At 34.3% G+C, this 17016-nt stretch overlaps 1 protein-coding gene across 3 annotated transcripts; it reads left to right on the plus strand.

Annotated features, from left to right (window-relative positions):
* The first annotated feature begins 4489 nt into the window (after window positions 1-4489).
* Window positions 4490-17016, plus strand: LOC147383714 (UDP-rhamnose/UDP-galactose transporter 6-like). 3 transcript variants are annotated; one of them, XR_015172892.1, is made up of 7 exons: window positions 4498-4739; window positions 8220-8365; window positions 14421-14605; window positions 14694-14894; window positions 15717-15878; window positions 16109-16543; window positions 16710-17016. XR_015172892.1 is itself a non-coding variant. In XM_086426257.1 (6 exons), the coding sequence occupies exons 2-6, from the start codon at window positions 8236-8238 to the stop codon at window positions 16436-16438; spliced, it is 1008 nt and encodes a 335-aa protein (XP_086282383.1). In that variant the 5' UTR covers window positions 4490-4801; window positions 8220-8235; the 3' UTR covers window positions 16439-17016. The 3 variants fall into 3 exon arrangements, 2 of the variants coding, with proteins under 2 accessions (XP_086282383.1, XP_086282382.1); XM_086426257.1 differs by having other exon boundaries at window positions 4490-4801; window positions 16109-17016; XM_086426256.1 differs by having other exon boundaries at window positions 16109-17016.

The following is a 17016-nucleotide window of genomic DNA, read 5'->3' on the forward strand; positions in this document are numbered from 1 at the left end:
GTATTGATATGAAGAATAATCACAATATGCTTTCATACGGTTTAAAAGTTTTGGATTGAGATGATTTTTTGAGCGAATGATGATCTCTATGGTGAGAAGATTATCTTGACAAAAAATCAGCCCAATCTAAAATTTCTAACCTCATCAAAAATGATTTACAAATTTACGATAAAAAATCGACCGTCCATAATTCTAAATCACTTTTGACTTTTGATGGGGTTAAAAGTTTTAGATTGGGCTGATTTTCTTGAGGATGATCTCCTCAAACTTCTAACCCATATAGGACAAACGTGTTTGCACCCTAACAATGGTTGTCGAACAAGATGGGACCCATACCTTAAAAAAATGAGAGAGAGAGAGAGAGAGAGAGAGCTTTCTTCCTTCAATAAAAAATAGGGAGAGGGGTGCAACTTAATTTTTTTATTTGGGTGAGCAATTGTACCAATAAAGAGCAATGGGGATATTTTAAGTGATTGAGTGCAATCAGTTTTATACATTATGCAAGTAGTTGCTCTCTATCGACAAACACTAGATTCACCAGTTCTCTCTTATTAGAGATTAAATTAAGTAATGAAATTGTGAACCTAATCAATCTCTTTCGTTGAATTTTGTCTTTGAGTTCAACAAATCAATACGAATATACAATGTATTTTTTTAGAATTGTTTCTCTTTAGCTTCACTTTTCTTCACGTATTTTGATAAAAATTTTGTAAAATTCATAGTTTAATTGTTCATATAATATTTCATTCATTTATTGTTTAGGATAAGTTTTGAACTCAAGACCTCTTAAGTGTTTTCTAGTAAAAAGTAGTACTTTCCTTTTTTGGTGAAACATAAAATAACTCTTTTCTTTTTCCTTTTTTGTTTTACTTTACTTTATTGTTTTGAAAGTTGTGATAACATCTCTTCTTTCTTTAGTCCCACATCGGGTAAATACAAGAAAAGTTCTCAACTTATTTATGATTCCTCTCTCTTTAATGTTTGAGTGTGAGAGAGATAGAGACTGGGCCTCGTGCGCACATGGGGCCTAAGGCACTGTGGGACTGCAGCCCATTGAGTTTAGGGCCAACCCGTTGGAAAATCTTAGTGCGCATACGATGCACGCGCAGGGGGTGCAGATTTCGGAACTTAAGCCTCGCGTAATAGGCCCGTTTAATTTCAATCGTTGGTTTGTGTTTTTATCTCCACCGTTGATTTGTTTTTTACCGTTTTGGACTACAATTGTGAACAGTTAGGTCTGTTGTGAACCGATGGCTTGCTGTTATAAAAGAAGTTTTTTTCTTTTTATTGAATAACATAAACGAAATACTTTCTGATCTCTCTTCTTCTCCGATTTTAAATTTTATGTTCTCTCCGAATACAAAAATCAAACGCCAGAAACCGACTGCACTGAGGATTCAATCGTAAGGAGGCAAAATTGGTTAAAAGGACAGTGGCTTCTACGTGCCTCAGTCACCGATAAGTTCTTCCAATTTTCTCGAATTATTTACATTATAATATTACTTATAATTCATTGTTTCAACAAACCAGAATCAGAATTTTCCAAACAAAAAAAAAGATGTAAATTTTCTATTATGTTTACGTAATTTTCTTCTCAAAGACATCTTCGAACATTTGTTCTTTAAATCTCAATAGTTGATTTTTTGTATATACATCTTTATAAGTATTTTATTACTTTTCTAAAATCTACTTTAAGAGCAAAATGATCATCTTCTTTATCAAAGAAAGATTCTTCCAAACCAGGGAAACTTTTGTAGCCATCAACTTGGCCGAACCAATTTTAAAAATAACTATCATTGCCACACCAACTTTTACTAATGCCACACCCATTTTTATATAAACCACCAAAGAATTGGTCACAGTTGGTGTGGCATTAAAAAAAGTTTGTGTGCCAATAGTAACTCTCTTTAATAGGCCTTTGTCAAAAAAATCTTCTAACAACTCTAAATGCATCATACATCTCCTTCTCGTCACATACCTCAATACATGCCACATAAGTCACAATCCAAGAAAATTATGAAAATTAGGTATTTTAGGCTTTAATTTCTAAGATTGTGACCTATGTGACATGTATTGAGGTGTGGGAGGATTTCATTCCTTTATCCTTAGTGCATAGGGTCCGGACTCATTATAGGGACACTTGTTTTTCTATTTAACACTCATAAATTTTTAACATTATAATTCTACTTGTAACTTGCATGATTGAATTATGAATAATGATTTTTTGACACTCCTCATCATATAACCATAGATCATTTGCCTTGGGATACATAGAACCGTAAATCTTTTTCTTGTGCATCCCAAGGCAAATGATCCACGGTTCTATGATGGGGGCATAGGTCAAACTATCATGACTCTTGATTATATATATGCACAAACAAATAGTGAAATAAGAAACAAATTAATTATCTTTGCCTGACCTTGTGAATTTTGTTCGATCTGGAGAAGCGAACCATAAACCATGAATCTGAATTCAAATTGAGCCAACTTAAGAACCAAGTAAGATAGGTCCGACATGATGAGCGGCAAACTTGACCAAAGACAATCAACCCATAGATGAGAGAAGTACTTCAATCATTTATTGTACAACTTGGATGTATTGTCCAAACTAATTATGCTTAGAAAATAATCCTAAATCTTTCTCTAAACATAAATTTTATTTATTTATTTATTTTTAAATTTATAAGAAAAAAATTTCCAAACTTCCTCAAAGATCATACACTTGCAATTGCAATCATAATAAAAGAATGATAAAATCACTACATCAAAAAAAAAAAAAAAAAAGATTCTTCAAAGATTTAATATTTGCTTCCCATCACAGAATCGTAGGCCACTTGCCTCGCGATACGCAAAACCATAAGTCTTTTCTTGTGCATCCCAAGGCAAATGATTTATGATTCTGTATGTCAGAGGGGGGCATCAGATTATCACGATTCTTTAGTTTACTATGGGGTGGGTCAAAATTTGGTATGATCGATGGGCATGAAAGTGTATACCAAGTGGAATTTTTGGAGAAATGGTTCAATGACTTTGGGGCACGATATCATTGCCCTTCTACATATGTGCATAGCTTCCCAAATAGTGAAACATGTAGAGAGCCTAAAGTATGATTCTTATTATACAACTAAGTATGGGGTTGGGGATTTGTTTTGTTCCATTCAATTAAAGTAGTTAGTTTGATCACTTTCCATACTCAATAAGTTGTTTGTCTTTTAAATTTGTAGAGATCGTTTTCTTCGTTCAACGTCTGACTCGAGATCATCATTAAACGAGTCTTAATTTGATAATGTTATATTCTCCTTTTCTATCTCTCTTGCCAAGTACAAATATGGTATTTGGCAAAGAGTCTTCAATGCTTCATTTAGTAAAATCTAGAAATTGATCAAAATTCTTTTATTAAAATACATTTTACCTATTTAAAGAATCACATTCCTTAAATTCAACTTTATGTATTTTCCTTATCTTAGGATTCTCCCATGATTCTTCCAAAAATCCTAAGGATCCATAATTGTTCATATTTTGAGATTTTCATCCTCAGTTACATGAGATGTTCTACCATGCTTGACATTAATCTCGTGCTGACATATGTTAAGTGAAGATTAATTTCATATTTTTACCTCAATAGCACCCATAAGTTATCAATCTTATTAGGCTTGAAAGGTTGACGAGAGATGAGATAAGGGACCAGTTGTTTCCCTGATTTTAGGCTTACGTAAAATTTCTCCAAAACCTACTATCACAATTTATTAATAAAAACTCTTTATGTATATTGATATTGCTGGGTTTTCTCAACCTTTTTTTGAGATGGGATTAGTCCTTATGATCACATTCTCACCCCCACAAAAGTTTCCAATATACAATAAAATAAATTAGGAGACCATCCAGTTTTGATCACACAACCAGAATGAGCAATACTTGTCACTAGTTCGACCGTTGAGCGAACCTCATGAGACTTAAAAACTATTTGAATAATGTCGAAATGACCTCAGGTTGGAACCTCACATCACACTTCTTGACGTGTAAGTGTATGAGAACCATAAATGCTTTTCATCGAGATACAAGTGAAATAGCATTAATGATTCTTATCCACTTTCACGTCAAGAAGTGTGATGTGAGATTCCAGCTTGAGGTCACTCTAGCACGACTCAAACAAGTTATAGTTATAAGACTAGAGACATGCTAAGACTTATGGCGCTGCCGTGCAGAGGGAAGCTTGATTATATCCAATCACCCCATATCAAATAGTCGATTATAGCCGATTTTTTCCTCCACATGGCTTGCCCAAGAGCCTTGTTGAGGCTGTGAGCTTGACTATAGTAGTCAGGCTAGCCTTACTCATTTATTAATACAAACTTGGAGACAACATAGATGGCCTGCAATCGGTTTATTTGCTTAAACCAAACAAACACGGCCTTGGTGATCCCCACCTCTAGGAAATCAGCACCAATCTCAGCCGTACGTTAGTTTGCCAAGTGGCAACGTGTCTATGTGCCACGAGTAGATCATGGGAAGAAACATTGGCTTTAGCAAACTATCTTCAGCAATATCACGTCGATCGCCATAGCGAAGAGTCCTGGATTGTCGCTCCAGAGAAACCCCATCCGAGTTGGAGACTTGGAGTTAAGAGGAGCCGTTAAAAAAGCAACCTTTTTGTCTCATAAGAGAGAGAGAGAGAGAGAGAGAGAGAAGACCTAGGATCCAACAAGTCTGGCCGCCTTAACTGACTGACTCTAACACAAGTAAGCTATGATTCTTCATTTGTTATCGAAAGCAGATCATTGAACTAGCTCTAATTCTATAGGTTTGTTGCAGAATTTTTCGAATCACTCTTTCTCAAAGTAGTTTAAATTAGGCTGTTTTACACTCAATTCTGTTCTTAGAATTTCTTTCCCTTGCTGGATATTGTAATTTGTAATTGTTTCCTGTTACAATTCTACTACATATGCTTTTCATGATATGGAATTGTGAATTTGATTGTGTTTGTAGATTTTAGTAATTCTCTTACTTGTTTTTTTTTTTTTTAATTTATGGATTGAATTTATAACTTGTGTTCTATTTCCATATTTTATAATTGTTTTTTTCAAGTATCCATCAAGCAAAAGAGTAAATTTTACAAGATGGAAATAATAAAGTTCAAAGGAGCATTAGAAGTAGTGAATGGGAAAAAGAAAAAAAAAAAATCAGATTAGACGCATTGCACAATACCCGTACATTGATAATTGATTCTAGGAAAGGTTTGATGTGTATCTTAAGGTGGTTATTGACACAAAAATGTATCCCTAGCATGGTTTAAATTATCAGAATGTATTGGTTGATATGTATCGATATCGGCCAAGACAGATACGAAACATTGAATGCTTTGGGAATGTACCAGGTTTGTATTGGAATGTATCAGTTTGTATTGAATGTATCGGCCAGTTTTTTCATTAACTGAGACATTCAATCTATACAATATTTTAAACCATGATCCCAAGGCTAATTTAACATGTATCCTGAGGTGGAGACATACGCCTTCTACCAAGGTGATGTGTGACAAAATGGTTGATAAGGCAAGATCCAAAATGAAGTTTATTTGAATAGGGAAAGAAGTCGTTTTGAATCTTCTAATTATTATTATTATTTTTTTGGCGGGGGTGGGGTTGCCATTTGATGATTGTATATTTGATGGTTACAATTCCTTGATTGGGAAGATTGATTGCCTTTCTTTTAGGGCTGGGCTTTTTTTATTTATTTGAAAAAACTCTCTCTTACGGGAGAGAGGGGGGAGAAAATGGCATAAAGACTAACATATATTGGATAGAAAATGATGTAATAGTGGAATCAAACTAGTGGAATTACTCTCTGGAGCCTAGGGACTTGTTTGTCTGATTTGCGAAAAAAAAATCTTTTGAGGCTCTCTCTTTCTTTCTCATTATCTACTCTTATTCTCCTTATGATTGATTGGTGTGTATTTTCAAGATAGATGTTTGTTGGGGGGAATCTCAATGAATTGACAGCATCCCACAATTTTCCCCCACAGGTAGAATGCCATAAGCTATTACAAGTGGCTGTGATAATCTCTCTCTTGGTTATCATCTTGAAATGGTATTGTAATTTGGGAAGAAGACGAGTGGTGTGAAATTGGGAGAATTTGTGACATTCTCCATAGACTTTGCCAATAATTCTCGTTTACAACTTTTTTTTGAGCTTTATTTTGCCAAGTGATGGACAAGTTGTTTAGTTTCTGGAATTTAGAATTGTATTACTAGATAAATAGTTTGAGATATGCATAAACTTTCATAAGTGGATTGAGGCTATTTTGATACCTTACAAAAATGTGAAGATTCTCATTGGTAAAAGTGGAGCTCTAGTGTTTCATTCCAAGTCGCACACTCTTGTCATGTTATGAAATCCTTATCTCGAATAGTATTGTTCGGTAAAATTGACATAGTAGAAAGAAGGCATTTAATTCCACTTATGTGCATTGTGCATATGTCTACATTATAACTTGGTGTACTAGTTTTGGAGTTTCTTTTTGGTATTATTTTTTATTCTTTGAGTTACGCTCAAGTAAGTTGAAGATTTACTTTTTGGGTGGCCTTATGGTCTATTAGACTCTGGACTAAAAAAATTCCTCGAGGGGTTCTTCCCTATACTATTTTGTTGGGTGTTGTGAAAGGAAAGGAATAATACAATTTTAAAGAGGGTAATTGGAATAAAATGGAGGCGTGGAATGCAAGTTGGAGCATGATCTTGGATCTGTGTTTAGTGTTGAAAGAATTATGAGGGGTTTCTATGAGTGTAAATTTCGGTATGCTGCTTATTCCTCGATATTTTCCCCATCGATCAACCATCTCAGGTGTGATTAGCCAACTCACACAATCACATGAACACACAATTTTCAAAGTAGGGGAAGAAGAGAAAATAACACAAAGGTTTGTTTACAAGATCCATTGCAAATCCAATGATTAAGTCACAGGTTTCGGAGAGTTGTTCCACTAATTTTCTCCCACTGTTACATTATTTTCTCTATAAAAAATATGTTAGCCCTTAGGTCATTTCCCCCCTCCATTTCTCATGTAAGAACATATCTTTTTAAATAGATGAAAACAAACCTCTCCCAAAAGGAAGACAATTAATCCAATAACCAAGGAATTGTCATAGCCAAATAATTCACCATCATGATATGGTAACTCTTCCAGGAATTAGTGGGACTTTTAATCTTTGGATATGATTCAATTCAAATATTTTCTTATTACCCATGCAAATTGACATCTTGGATGGGGACCTTATACATCTCAAGGTATGTGCTGGATCATTTTGCCAATCAACGCATTAAGATCTAATTGGATTATTCTCGGAATGCATGTCGAATGCATCAAGTATGAGATTTTTCCAAGGATCCACCATTGAAATACATATTTTTGGTGCCACGTGTTTGATACAATTTCTATGTTGGGCTTTTTACAATCTTTTGTTCAATGGTAAAAAAATGTACAAGACCCCTGTGGAAGCCTTTGTATTCAAATCTGTTAAAGTTTAGTTTCGACGATGGTACTTTTGGATTCCTTCGCCTAGCAGGAATAGGTGGTCTTTGTTTTTCGGTGGATGATAATTCAATTGAAGTTGTTGATCAAGTGAATGGAGATCAATTGTTAGAGTCATTTGGTATAGTAGGCTGTTTAACTATTCTATAATGTGAGACAATAATGATTCTACATATCGGTGGTGGCTTGCGAATGTGGTAGGGAGCTAATTAGAGGATGGGATATTATCTTTTCTCATACGCCCATGAGTACCAATAATTTTGCGGGCTTTTAATTTATAATCATCATCGAAGCCTTGTGTCAAAGATTTGTGGACAGAAATAGCACAAGTACACCTGGTTTGCAGGTGCATTCCCTCACTGATAGTAAATAAAAAAGTACCAAAAAGTAAAATTTATTAGTCACAATGATAACCACTTGCATAACTGACCATACTAAACATAGGTTCTTTTCACATTACAAAGTTAAACTAAGCAAAAAAGAAGAAAATAAAATAAAATACCAGCTACATATAACAATGGAATCATATCATACCAGGTGTTTCTACCTCCTGTATTTCTGTATGCAGCTTTATATGATGATTTTTGTGGTGTAGAATGGTATTTTCCTTTGCAAGTTTTCTTTTAATTTCCTTTTTGAAGAGTGTTTTTTCACCAAAATTATTGGTTAATAACAGATGTTTTTTGGATGTAGAAGCATACACTCAAAAATGGCACCTACAAGCAAGGCTGACAAAAAGGCGGCGTTAGATGTAGCCTCATGGATGTTCAATGTTGTTACTTCTGTCGGAATCATCATGGTCAATAAAACCTTAATGGCTACTTATGGATTTAGTTTTGGTATATTCCTTGGAGTCCTTAATTTTTTTTCTTCTATTGCTTTTGCTTCTAATATAGTGCTTGTTTCCAATGCTTTACTAAGGTTAGTTTCCGTTAGCTTGAAATAGTAAATTATTGCTTTTTGGCGGACTCCAAAGTTTCCTTAGCTACAAATTATTTAATTGAATCTAATATTTTCTACGCAAGATGGAAAAACTCAAGACTGGCCAAGCTGTCGAGTGGAATCACATTTTTGCCTTTTGGATTAGGAAAAGTGTGGCAACCTAGCTAAGCTGAAGAAAATGTATTAGCTTGGACCTGAAAAAGTTTGAATCATGGAGAACCTCAAGAGTCTTGACCATCGAATAAACTTGTTGACTCTTGGAGGGAGATTCTCTCCTCTTAAAAATTATCCATTAGAATTTAAAATCAGAATTGGGTTAGCTTCTAAGCTTCTGACTTTTTAGGTTTGATTTTGTTCCTTTTTTTGTTGATTAGTGTTTGAGTATTATTATGAAATCGCAAGCAAACCTAGGAGGTTTAGGAGATCTCCAAGGATCAAATAGATATACAACAACACATACTAGAAAAAAAGAACAAAGCTAACCCACAACTCTCTGTCTCACAATGCATGTCGCTTGTCATTGAACAACTTCAATAATTAAAGTTCAATAGATCTAATCTCTTCAAGAAGGAAACAATTAGAAGAAAATAGGTATATGATGCCTATTTATTTTAATCACTAAAAAAATCTTAACTAAATCATAAAATTCTTTATATGTTGACCCAATTTGAGACACAATTTTCAAGAACAAGATGGTGAGACTTAGGTGCAATAACCTCCCACCATATGCAGATGATTAATAACCTTCAACCATTTGTGCAACTTCCATTCCTTCTCCTCCCTTTGGAACCTCTCTTTCTTTATCCAGTTCCTAAATAATTATAATTTTTTAATATCCAATAGTTGCTTCCTTGTTTCCATACTCGATTCACTTTGTGTGGCTAAGTGGTTATCATCATCATCATCAAAGCTTTGTCCCAAAGGATTTGGGATGGACTAATGAATGGTGTTCCTCAATTCTACTATGTATAGATCAACATCTTCTATTATTGAAAGTATGTGCACACACAGACACAAACAAACAAACAAAAAACCTCTTTAGATCCCTTGAAACTTCAAGATTTAAAAAAACAAAAAGGAAATTTTTTGAAGGGCCCCTTCTATATTGGAGGTCTCCCAAAAATTTTGTTTTTAAAAAATAAAAAAAACTCTCTATATTCTCATCTCGATTTACGTTGAAACAGGGTTTAAAAAAAATTGAAGGCCACTTGTCCCCTTTTACATTGGAGGTCTCCCACTTTGAAACTTCAAAGTTTTTTTAACAAAAAAATTGAAGGCCCCTTCCACATTAAATTCCAAAAAATAAAAAATAAAATAACTCTTACGAAATTCCACCCACGTTGGAGATCTCCTCAAAAAATTAAAAAATCCTACCATTTTTAGATTGTTTCTTCTCTCTCAAATTTTCAACTCACCTCTCACACGTTGGAGATCTCCTCAAAAAATTAAAAAATCCTACCATTTTTAGATTGTTTCTTCTCTCTCAAATTTTCAACTCACCTCTCACTCTCTCTCTCTCTCTCTCTCTCTCTCTCTCTCTCTCTCTCTCTCTCTCTCTCTCTCTCTCTCTCTCTCTCTCTCTCTCTCTCTCTCATGTTCTATCCCTTCTTATAAACAACTAAAGAGATTGGATTAGGTTTGGAGCATCGAGGCACTAAGAGAACATTTTTATGAAGACAAATTTAATATTTTGATTAATTAAAAACAGTTTGAATTGATCTTTCCCCTCTTCATAATCGTTTTTTTTTTTTAAAATTTATTTGTACTCTTTTAAATATCATCTAATCAATTTATATTATTTTATTTTATTTTTGTTTTTATCTTGCTTATGAATTGTCAAAGAAAGTTTTTTTTTATTCCTATATTTGATTTAGTTCGGCTTTTCGTTAAAATATTAAATTTTGTTGGTTAAGTTTTGATTTTTTTTATTACATGCAATGTGCTTTTTAGATTTTATTGGTTTGAGAGGAACTTTTTTTTATTTGTAATGTTTTTCAATTTTTGTTTTGAAGATCTGCCTTATGTTAATTAGCCACTTCTTTTCAAATTTCAAGGAGTGTTGGATTTACAAAATGTTATTAACAATACTCGTGACAGTTGCTTCTGTAGAAAGAAGCTTTTCAAAATTGAAATTGGTAAAATCTTACCTATGATCGAATATGCCAGAAGAAAAATTAAGTGGATTTTCCATGTTATCTATTGAAAATGATTTATTAGGAAAACTTTAATATAAAAGTTTAATTAGCTAAGTGGTAAGACGTGTGGATTTTCCATGTTATAATAGACCCAATATATTGATAGTGGTCGCTTTAGAGTATTTTATTGTCTAATTTACGCACGCAAGTATATGTATCGAAACAAGTAATAAAGTGATGAGAAAGTATCATTCCCGTGGAGACTAAATACCAATCTATTACTAATTACTAATTTATCTCACTCTAATTTTATTCAAACAATAGTGAAAATAAGATTTAAAAATAAGCAAGGAAAATAACGTAGATAATAAATTTGCAGATTTAAAACCAATAAATGATAAAATCTAAGTTTATAATTTTCCCCAAACAATCCACTTAATTAAATTCTCCTTCCCTCTATGATAAATTAATCTACAATGATTTTCACCCAAGAGTACTAAATTCTCTATAAGCCTCTGTCGATGGTCATATAAAAATACCCTCCTAGATTAACTCCCTGAATGTCTATGAGAATTTAATTAAGAAGAATTCATTAAGACTTGACTCTTATAAGGGATGCATACGCAACGTGAGTATATGTCTATCTCAAATTAGCGTATGTTATTCTATCTAGGTCATGAACACAAAACAACTCTATCGATATTATTAAGGTTCGCCAATTCAATTCAATCAATGGTCAGTTATTAAATCGCATTAAACATCGGATAGAATAAACAATCACATGTAGAAATAATCATAGAAGAAAGACAGAAAATTAATCAAGCATCATGAATGGGTTCCATTATAACCTTAGAATGGAAATTAGTTCATCATTGAAAATAAAACACAATCACAGAAGTATTCAGCCATTCTTAGAGATTACAAAGATCAAGAGAAGAGATAAAGTTCAGGAAAATAAAACTCAAAAGTTAATCTCCAGCTCTCCTCCTCCTTCTCAACCTTGTGCTTCCAAGAAAAACCCAAAAATTATGTGTGATATCGAAAAGTCTTAATTTTTCCTATTTATAGGTATAGAGTCATTAGGGTTTTAGAGTCCAAAAATTCGCCTCTAATTCAGCTCCAAAAATTAACGAATAATGCTGGAAACGTAAGTGGGCCATAGCATCAAAACATGCCATGCCGCGGCCCGTATTTCATCTCCGTGTTGTGCAGTTCTTGAACTCGCGCTGTGGCTTGAAGACTTTTTAGCTTGTATGCATATCTTCCTTCTTCCGATAATGAACCAATTTGGAGCCAGGATTTCTTTTAAATGCTGGCAATTATCCCAATGTTCCATAATGCTCCTGAGTTGCAAAATAAGCATAAAAACCAAATAAAAACATAGAATCACCCAAAAGTATAAAACAAACTAAACTTAAATAAAAATAACTAAAAGATTCTAAATTAACAAATATTATACCTAAAAGTGATTAATTCACAAGTATAAAACCTACTCATCATATTTATAAACCATTAATTTTTCTAAACATTTTTCTCTTTTTTTATATTAGTAAGCCTATTTTTAATGAGTTCAGTAACTTGGTGCTGGCGGAATTTGAACCTTGGTCTCTAGTATCATCACCCAAAGGCTTTACCAACTAAGCTAGTTGAAACCTGTTAAATTTCCCGAGTGTCAGTAGTAAATTTCCACTCAAATGTACTCAATCTTGCTTCTACTTATTCTAAAATCCTTGGACTGTAGCACTTCTATCAATAATTCTAGTTTTGTATGGACTTCATGTCTAATTTCATCACTAATACTATGCCATCTACAAATAACATACACCAAAGTGCATCCTCTTGAATATGAGTAATTACTCCATCTATAACTAAAGAAAACGAATACAAACTCAGGTTGGTCCCTGAAGTCAAACAATTGATGAATTCATGTTATGCAGTGGCTGATTTTCACACCAGTTTCCAACCTGATGCAACCCTCCCTTATTTAGGCTTGGGAACACAATGTAGTATAAAGGAAACACTACACAAGCAAAGTTTTTTTCCTTTTTGATAGGTAAAACACTACACAGGCAAAGTTCTGTGCAGCTTTGCGAGGATATAAAATACTTGGTCTCTTAGTTGATTTCTTTCTCTCTTTTTTTGGATAAATTCTCTTAGTTGAATGTTAACAACCCCAATCCCTAAATGCTTTTGGCATTCTCTACATTTTATTATAATGTTTTTTTGCTATTATCATTCTCTACTTATTTACTATTGAATAAAAAGTGTCTGAATTGCAAGTCAACTCTTTGAGATCACATTAAGGGTGTTGGACGAGTCGAATCATGTTCCCAATTTTTTCTGACCTTGGTTTAAATCTTCAGTGAAGTACCACTTACTAGTGTCATATTTTGTCCATCACCTAACGAGGTTCCATACATTTTTTGTTCACTGCCCGAATATAAAAGTAATTATCACTAGATATGCAACCAATAGGCTTTACCTATCAAAAAATAAAATGATATGCCAACCAATAAGGCTGTAAATCACGGTGCAACATCCTTTTTAGCAGGGAATGAAGAATCTATCTATCAGTGTAATGCAATTTTTTAAAGTGCCCACATCGGGAAGTATTGATTTTGGGATGTACAAGCAACATGTTACCCTTTTAATTCATAGTCAATTTTATTTGTCCAGAAGTTGTCTTCAGTACTAGCTTAACATTCTTAGATTTTGAAAACGTAATTCCTATATTAGCATCTATGAAGTTCATCATATCTATAATACAAGTTGTAGATTGGGATCTTGGTTGTATCATTAGTATGTGGAGTTAGCGTATAATAGAGGTAGTACAGAGTTTTTATCGGATCATTTTGGCCTGAAGTTATATTAGCTTTGTGACGTTGAGTATATTTATAGATAGTCCTCCTCTTTGTCTTTATTCAATGAAGGTGACACAACCTAATGTAATTGGCATCTTTGTCATTTTGCATGTGAGAGTGAAGTAAGTTAACCTATTAACCATGTGTGGAATCCCCTGGGGATCATGAGTTTGATGCCACCTCCAAGGAAAGGAGCTCTCAACCATTCGACCATACCAGTTCCAGAGTTCATGGAGACTCATACAAGAAATAATCGAGCTTTCAGATGATAGGCATAGTTTCCTAGCTAAAGGGATGGTACTGCAACCCCACACTGGATGGTCATTGATGGGACACCATCTATTTGTGTGTATAAGGACACAACTTATCACTACTAGTGTCAGGATTGCTGCTGACTATGGCATCAAGGCTTGACCCTCCTTCAATCCAGTTACGAAAAAAAGACAGATGTCACTAGGAATTTGAGGATTGATTGTTTTCTTCATTCCTCTCTCATCTGACTCACAGTTCTCTCCTCTACATGGTCACACAACGGGTGCTGAATGGCTCATCAGTGAGCTAAAGCGATTATCAAAGTCATCAAACCCCAATCCTCTCACACCCATTGACCACATACTAAGGCTACACTCATTTTCATGTTTGGCCTCAATGCACCTCTTACACGTTACACATTGTCCTTATGCTGTGCTTGGCTATGATTTTGAAGAGAATTTGGGCTATTGAACCTATGACTTACTTCCCCCACGATTATACCCTATATGCCAGTTTGTGGTGGCTGGGCAACAAGGGGTGGGGACACCCTATGTCATATATGTACGTACATATATGACTTCGATGTTTCTAGAGCTTGAAGTTACACAGGTTTCTGTTATATTTACCTGCTTCAAGGTTGACCGAAGTATGGATTTAAATTTTCTACTTCTGATTTTTTTTTTTCCAACATTGATTTTCCACAGCTACAACATTAACTGGCCTGCATTTTGTTACTACAACCCTGATGACTGTAGTTCTAAGGTGGTTGGGATATATCCAGGCTTCCCATCTGCCATTACATGAGATTCTGAAATTTGTCCTCTTTGCAAACTTCTCTATTGTTGGAATGAATGTGAGTCTGATGTGGAACTCCGTGGGTTTCTATCAGGTTATTCTCAGAGCCATTTATTTAATTTTCATTTTTATCATAAAAAACTGATATATGTACTAACATACTTTTAATGTTATAATATCAGATTGCAAAGCTGAGTATGATCCCTGTATCCTGTTTTCTTGAAGTTGTCTTGGACAAGATTCGATACTCGAGAGACACAAAGCTTAGTATAGTGGTGGTTCTCTTAGGCGTTGCAGTGTGCACTGTTACTGATGTGAGTGTTAACACCAGGGGTTTTGTTGCAGCCTTCATAGCAGTTTGGAGCACTTCACTGCAACAATATGTAGGTTACCAAGTCTGAAATCAAATATTTCATAAATTTTCTCTTCCTTTTGAGTTCTAAATATGAATTACCTTTGACTAACGATAAATGACGCGCTAAATTGTACGCGGTTGACGTGGCAACTGCACAGAACCGTAGATCTTTTCCTTGTGTATCCCGAAGAAAAAGATCTATGGTTCTGTGTAGTTGCCACATCAACCGTGTACAATTTAGCGCATCATTTTATCACAACCCATTACCTTTTAATCTGTTGCCCAAAACTGCAATAAATTGAAGATATGATGATGAAATCTACCTACCATGCCAACTCATTGAGGAAAACTGCATTATGGGTAGATATCAGATCATTCATAATTTGGAAACACATTGTATATTGTAGAACTTTAAGCACAACCATGACTTTCTATGCAGTTTACTTTCTGACGAGGATAAAACTCTCCTTTTTCCCTTTTTTTATTGTAGAAGCAATCACTTGTTCTCAAAATGCTTTAATATATATTTGATCCTTTTGCCTCGTAATGGTTCAAATATCAGTTGACTGTTTCTCTTGTTGACACTTTCAATTCTTCGTGAAGTGGTTGCCAAAACCTAAAATCTGATTTGTGGGTGTGCATGTATGAGAAATGGTGAATGTTGAACTTGGACTCCTAGCTTAGTTCCAATGCAAATTTGGGTTGTGGGTTCAAGTCCAGCTTACCCATCCAAAAAAAAAAGCTGGATGATATTAGTGACCCGATTTAGTCAAACCTTAAAACTATGGGTTTCTTGTTCAGTCTTTAGTTTAGTCACAATCTAATTGCTCTGTTTATTTCTATTTTGTAGTATGTACATTATCTCCAACGGAAGTATTCTCTGGGATCATTCAACCTCTTGGGCCATACTGCACCAGTCCAGGCTGCATCAGTACTGCTTTTGGGGCCATTCCTGGATTACTGGTTAACAAACAAAAGAGTTGATTTATATGATTATGGTACAATTTCTGTGGTAAGTACCCGCTTCCAAAAAATCTTTATAGCGGACATGCTTTTAACACTTATGGGAGCTCCCAATGCATGCACGTCTGTGTATTACTTGTTCATACTTTACATGTGTTTGCATATAGAACTTGTGCTTGCAAAGATGTGTGGAGTCTTGTATATTATATGTTGATGCATGCATGTCATTCTGCGTACTTTTCATATAGTCATTAACATTTCTCATGATTTGTTCTGCAGTTCTTCATAATTTTGTCGTGCACCATTGCAGTTGGAACCAACTTAAGTCAATTCATCTGCATCGGTAGATTTACAGCTGTTTCTTTTCAAGTCCTTGGACACATGAAGACCATTCTTGTTTTGGTCTTAGGATTCTTCTTCTTTGGAAAAGAAGGTCTCAATCTCCAAGTAGTCTTGGGCATGGTCTTGGCAGTAGTGGGAATGATTTGGTATGGCAATGCCTCATCAAAACCAGGGGGGAAAGAGCGACGGAGCTTTTCAATTCCGAGTTTCAAATCTCATAAACCTGAGGATTTTCCAGATTCTAGGGAGCTTGATGAGAAAGTATAGAAATATAGGCTTGTTTCGAGGATAAAAAGCTTCTTGTTTTAGGTTCTCGAAGAGCCAATCCAGGGACATCAAATGGTAGCTGATTCATATACTTACTAAAGCAAGGTTAGATCCCTATTTCTGGTATTTCTAGATTCTTCTTATTCTATTATTTTCTGGAAATGGCATTTGATTCCATGCACATTCCTCGATAAATTATTTTTATTTCACGATAATTTAAAGTAATTTATTCTATTTTAGTTTTTCAAATCATTTTCTTTTCTCATAACAGATCTTTTATTCCTATTTGAATTCCCCTACGTATGAACTTCACCGGTATTTAGGTATAGAGAGAGAGAGAGCGAGAATGTGCTTCAATAAATGTACTTGTAAATTGTTGTATTAAGAGAATCTCAAATATAGTTTGTCCATGATCATGGAAGGAAAATAATTCGGGGAAATTCTTGTATTTTTAATCATCGTGATCATCAAAGCCTTATACCAAAACTTGGGGCCTGCAGTATTACATTACAAGTACTCTAATATTTTTGTTCTTCTCAGGCTTTTATTAGTAAATATGCTGTCTATTTAATTCTTCT

This window comes from Akebia trifoliata, chromosome 15, assembly GCF_017979445.1.
Source record: "Akebia trifoliata isolate Shusen 1 chromosome 15, ASM1797944v1, whole genome shotgun sequence".
NCBI classification, from domain to species: Eukaryota; Viridiplantae; Streptophyta; class Magnoliopsida; order Ranunculales; family Lardizabalaceae; genus Akebia; species Akebia trifoliata.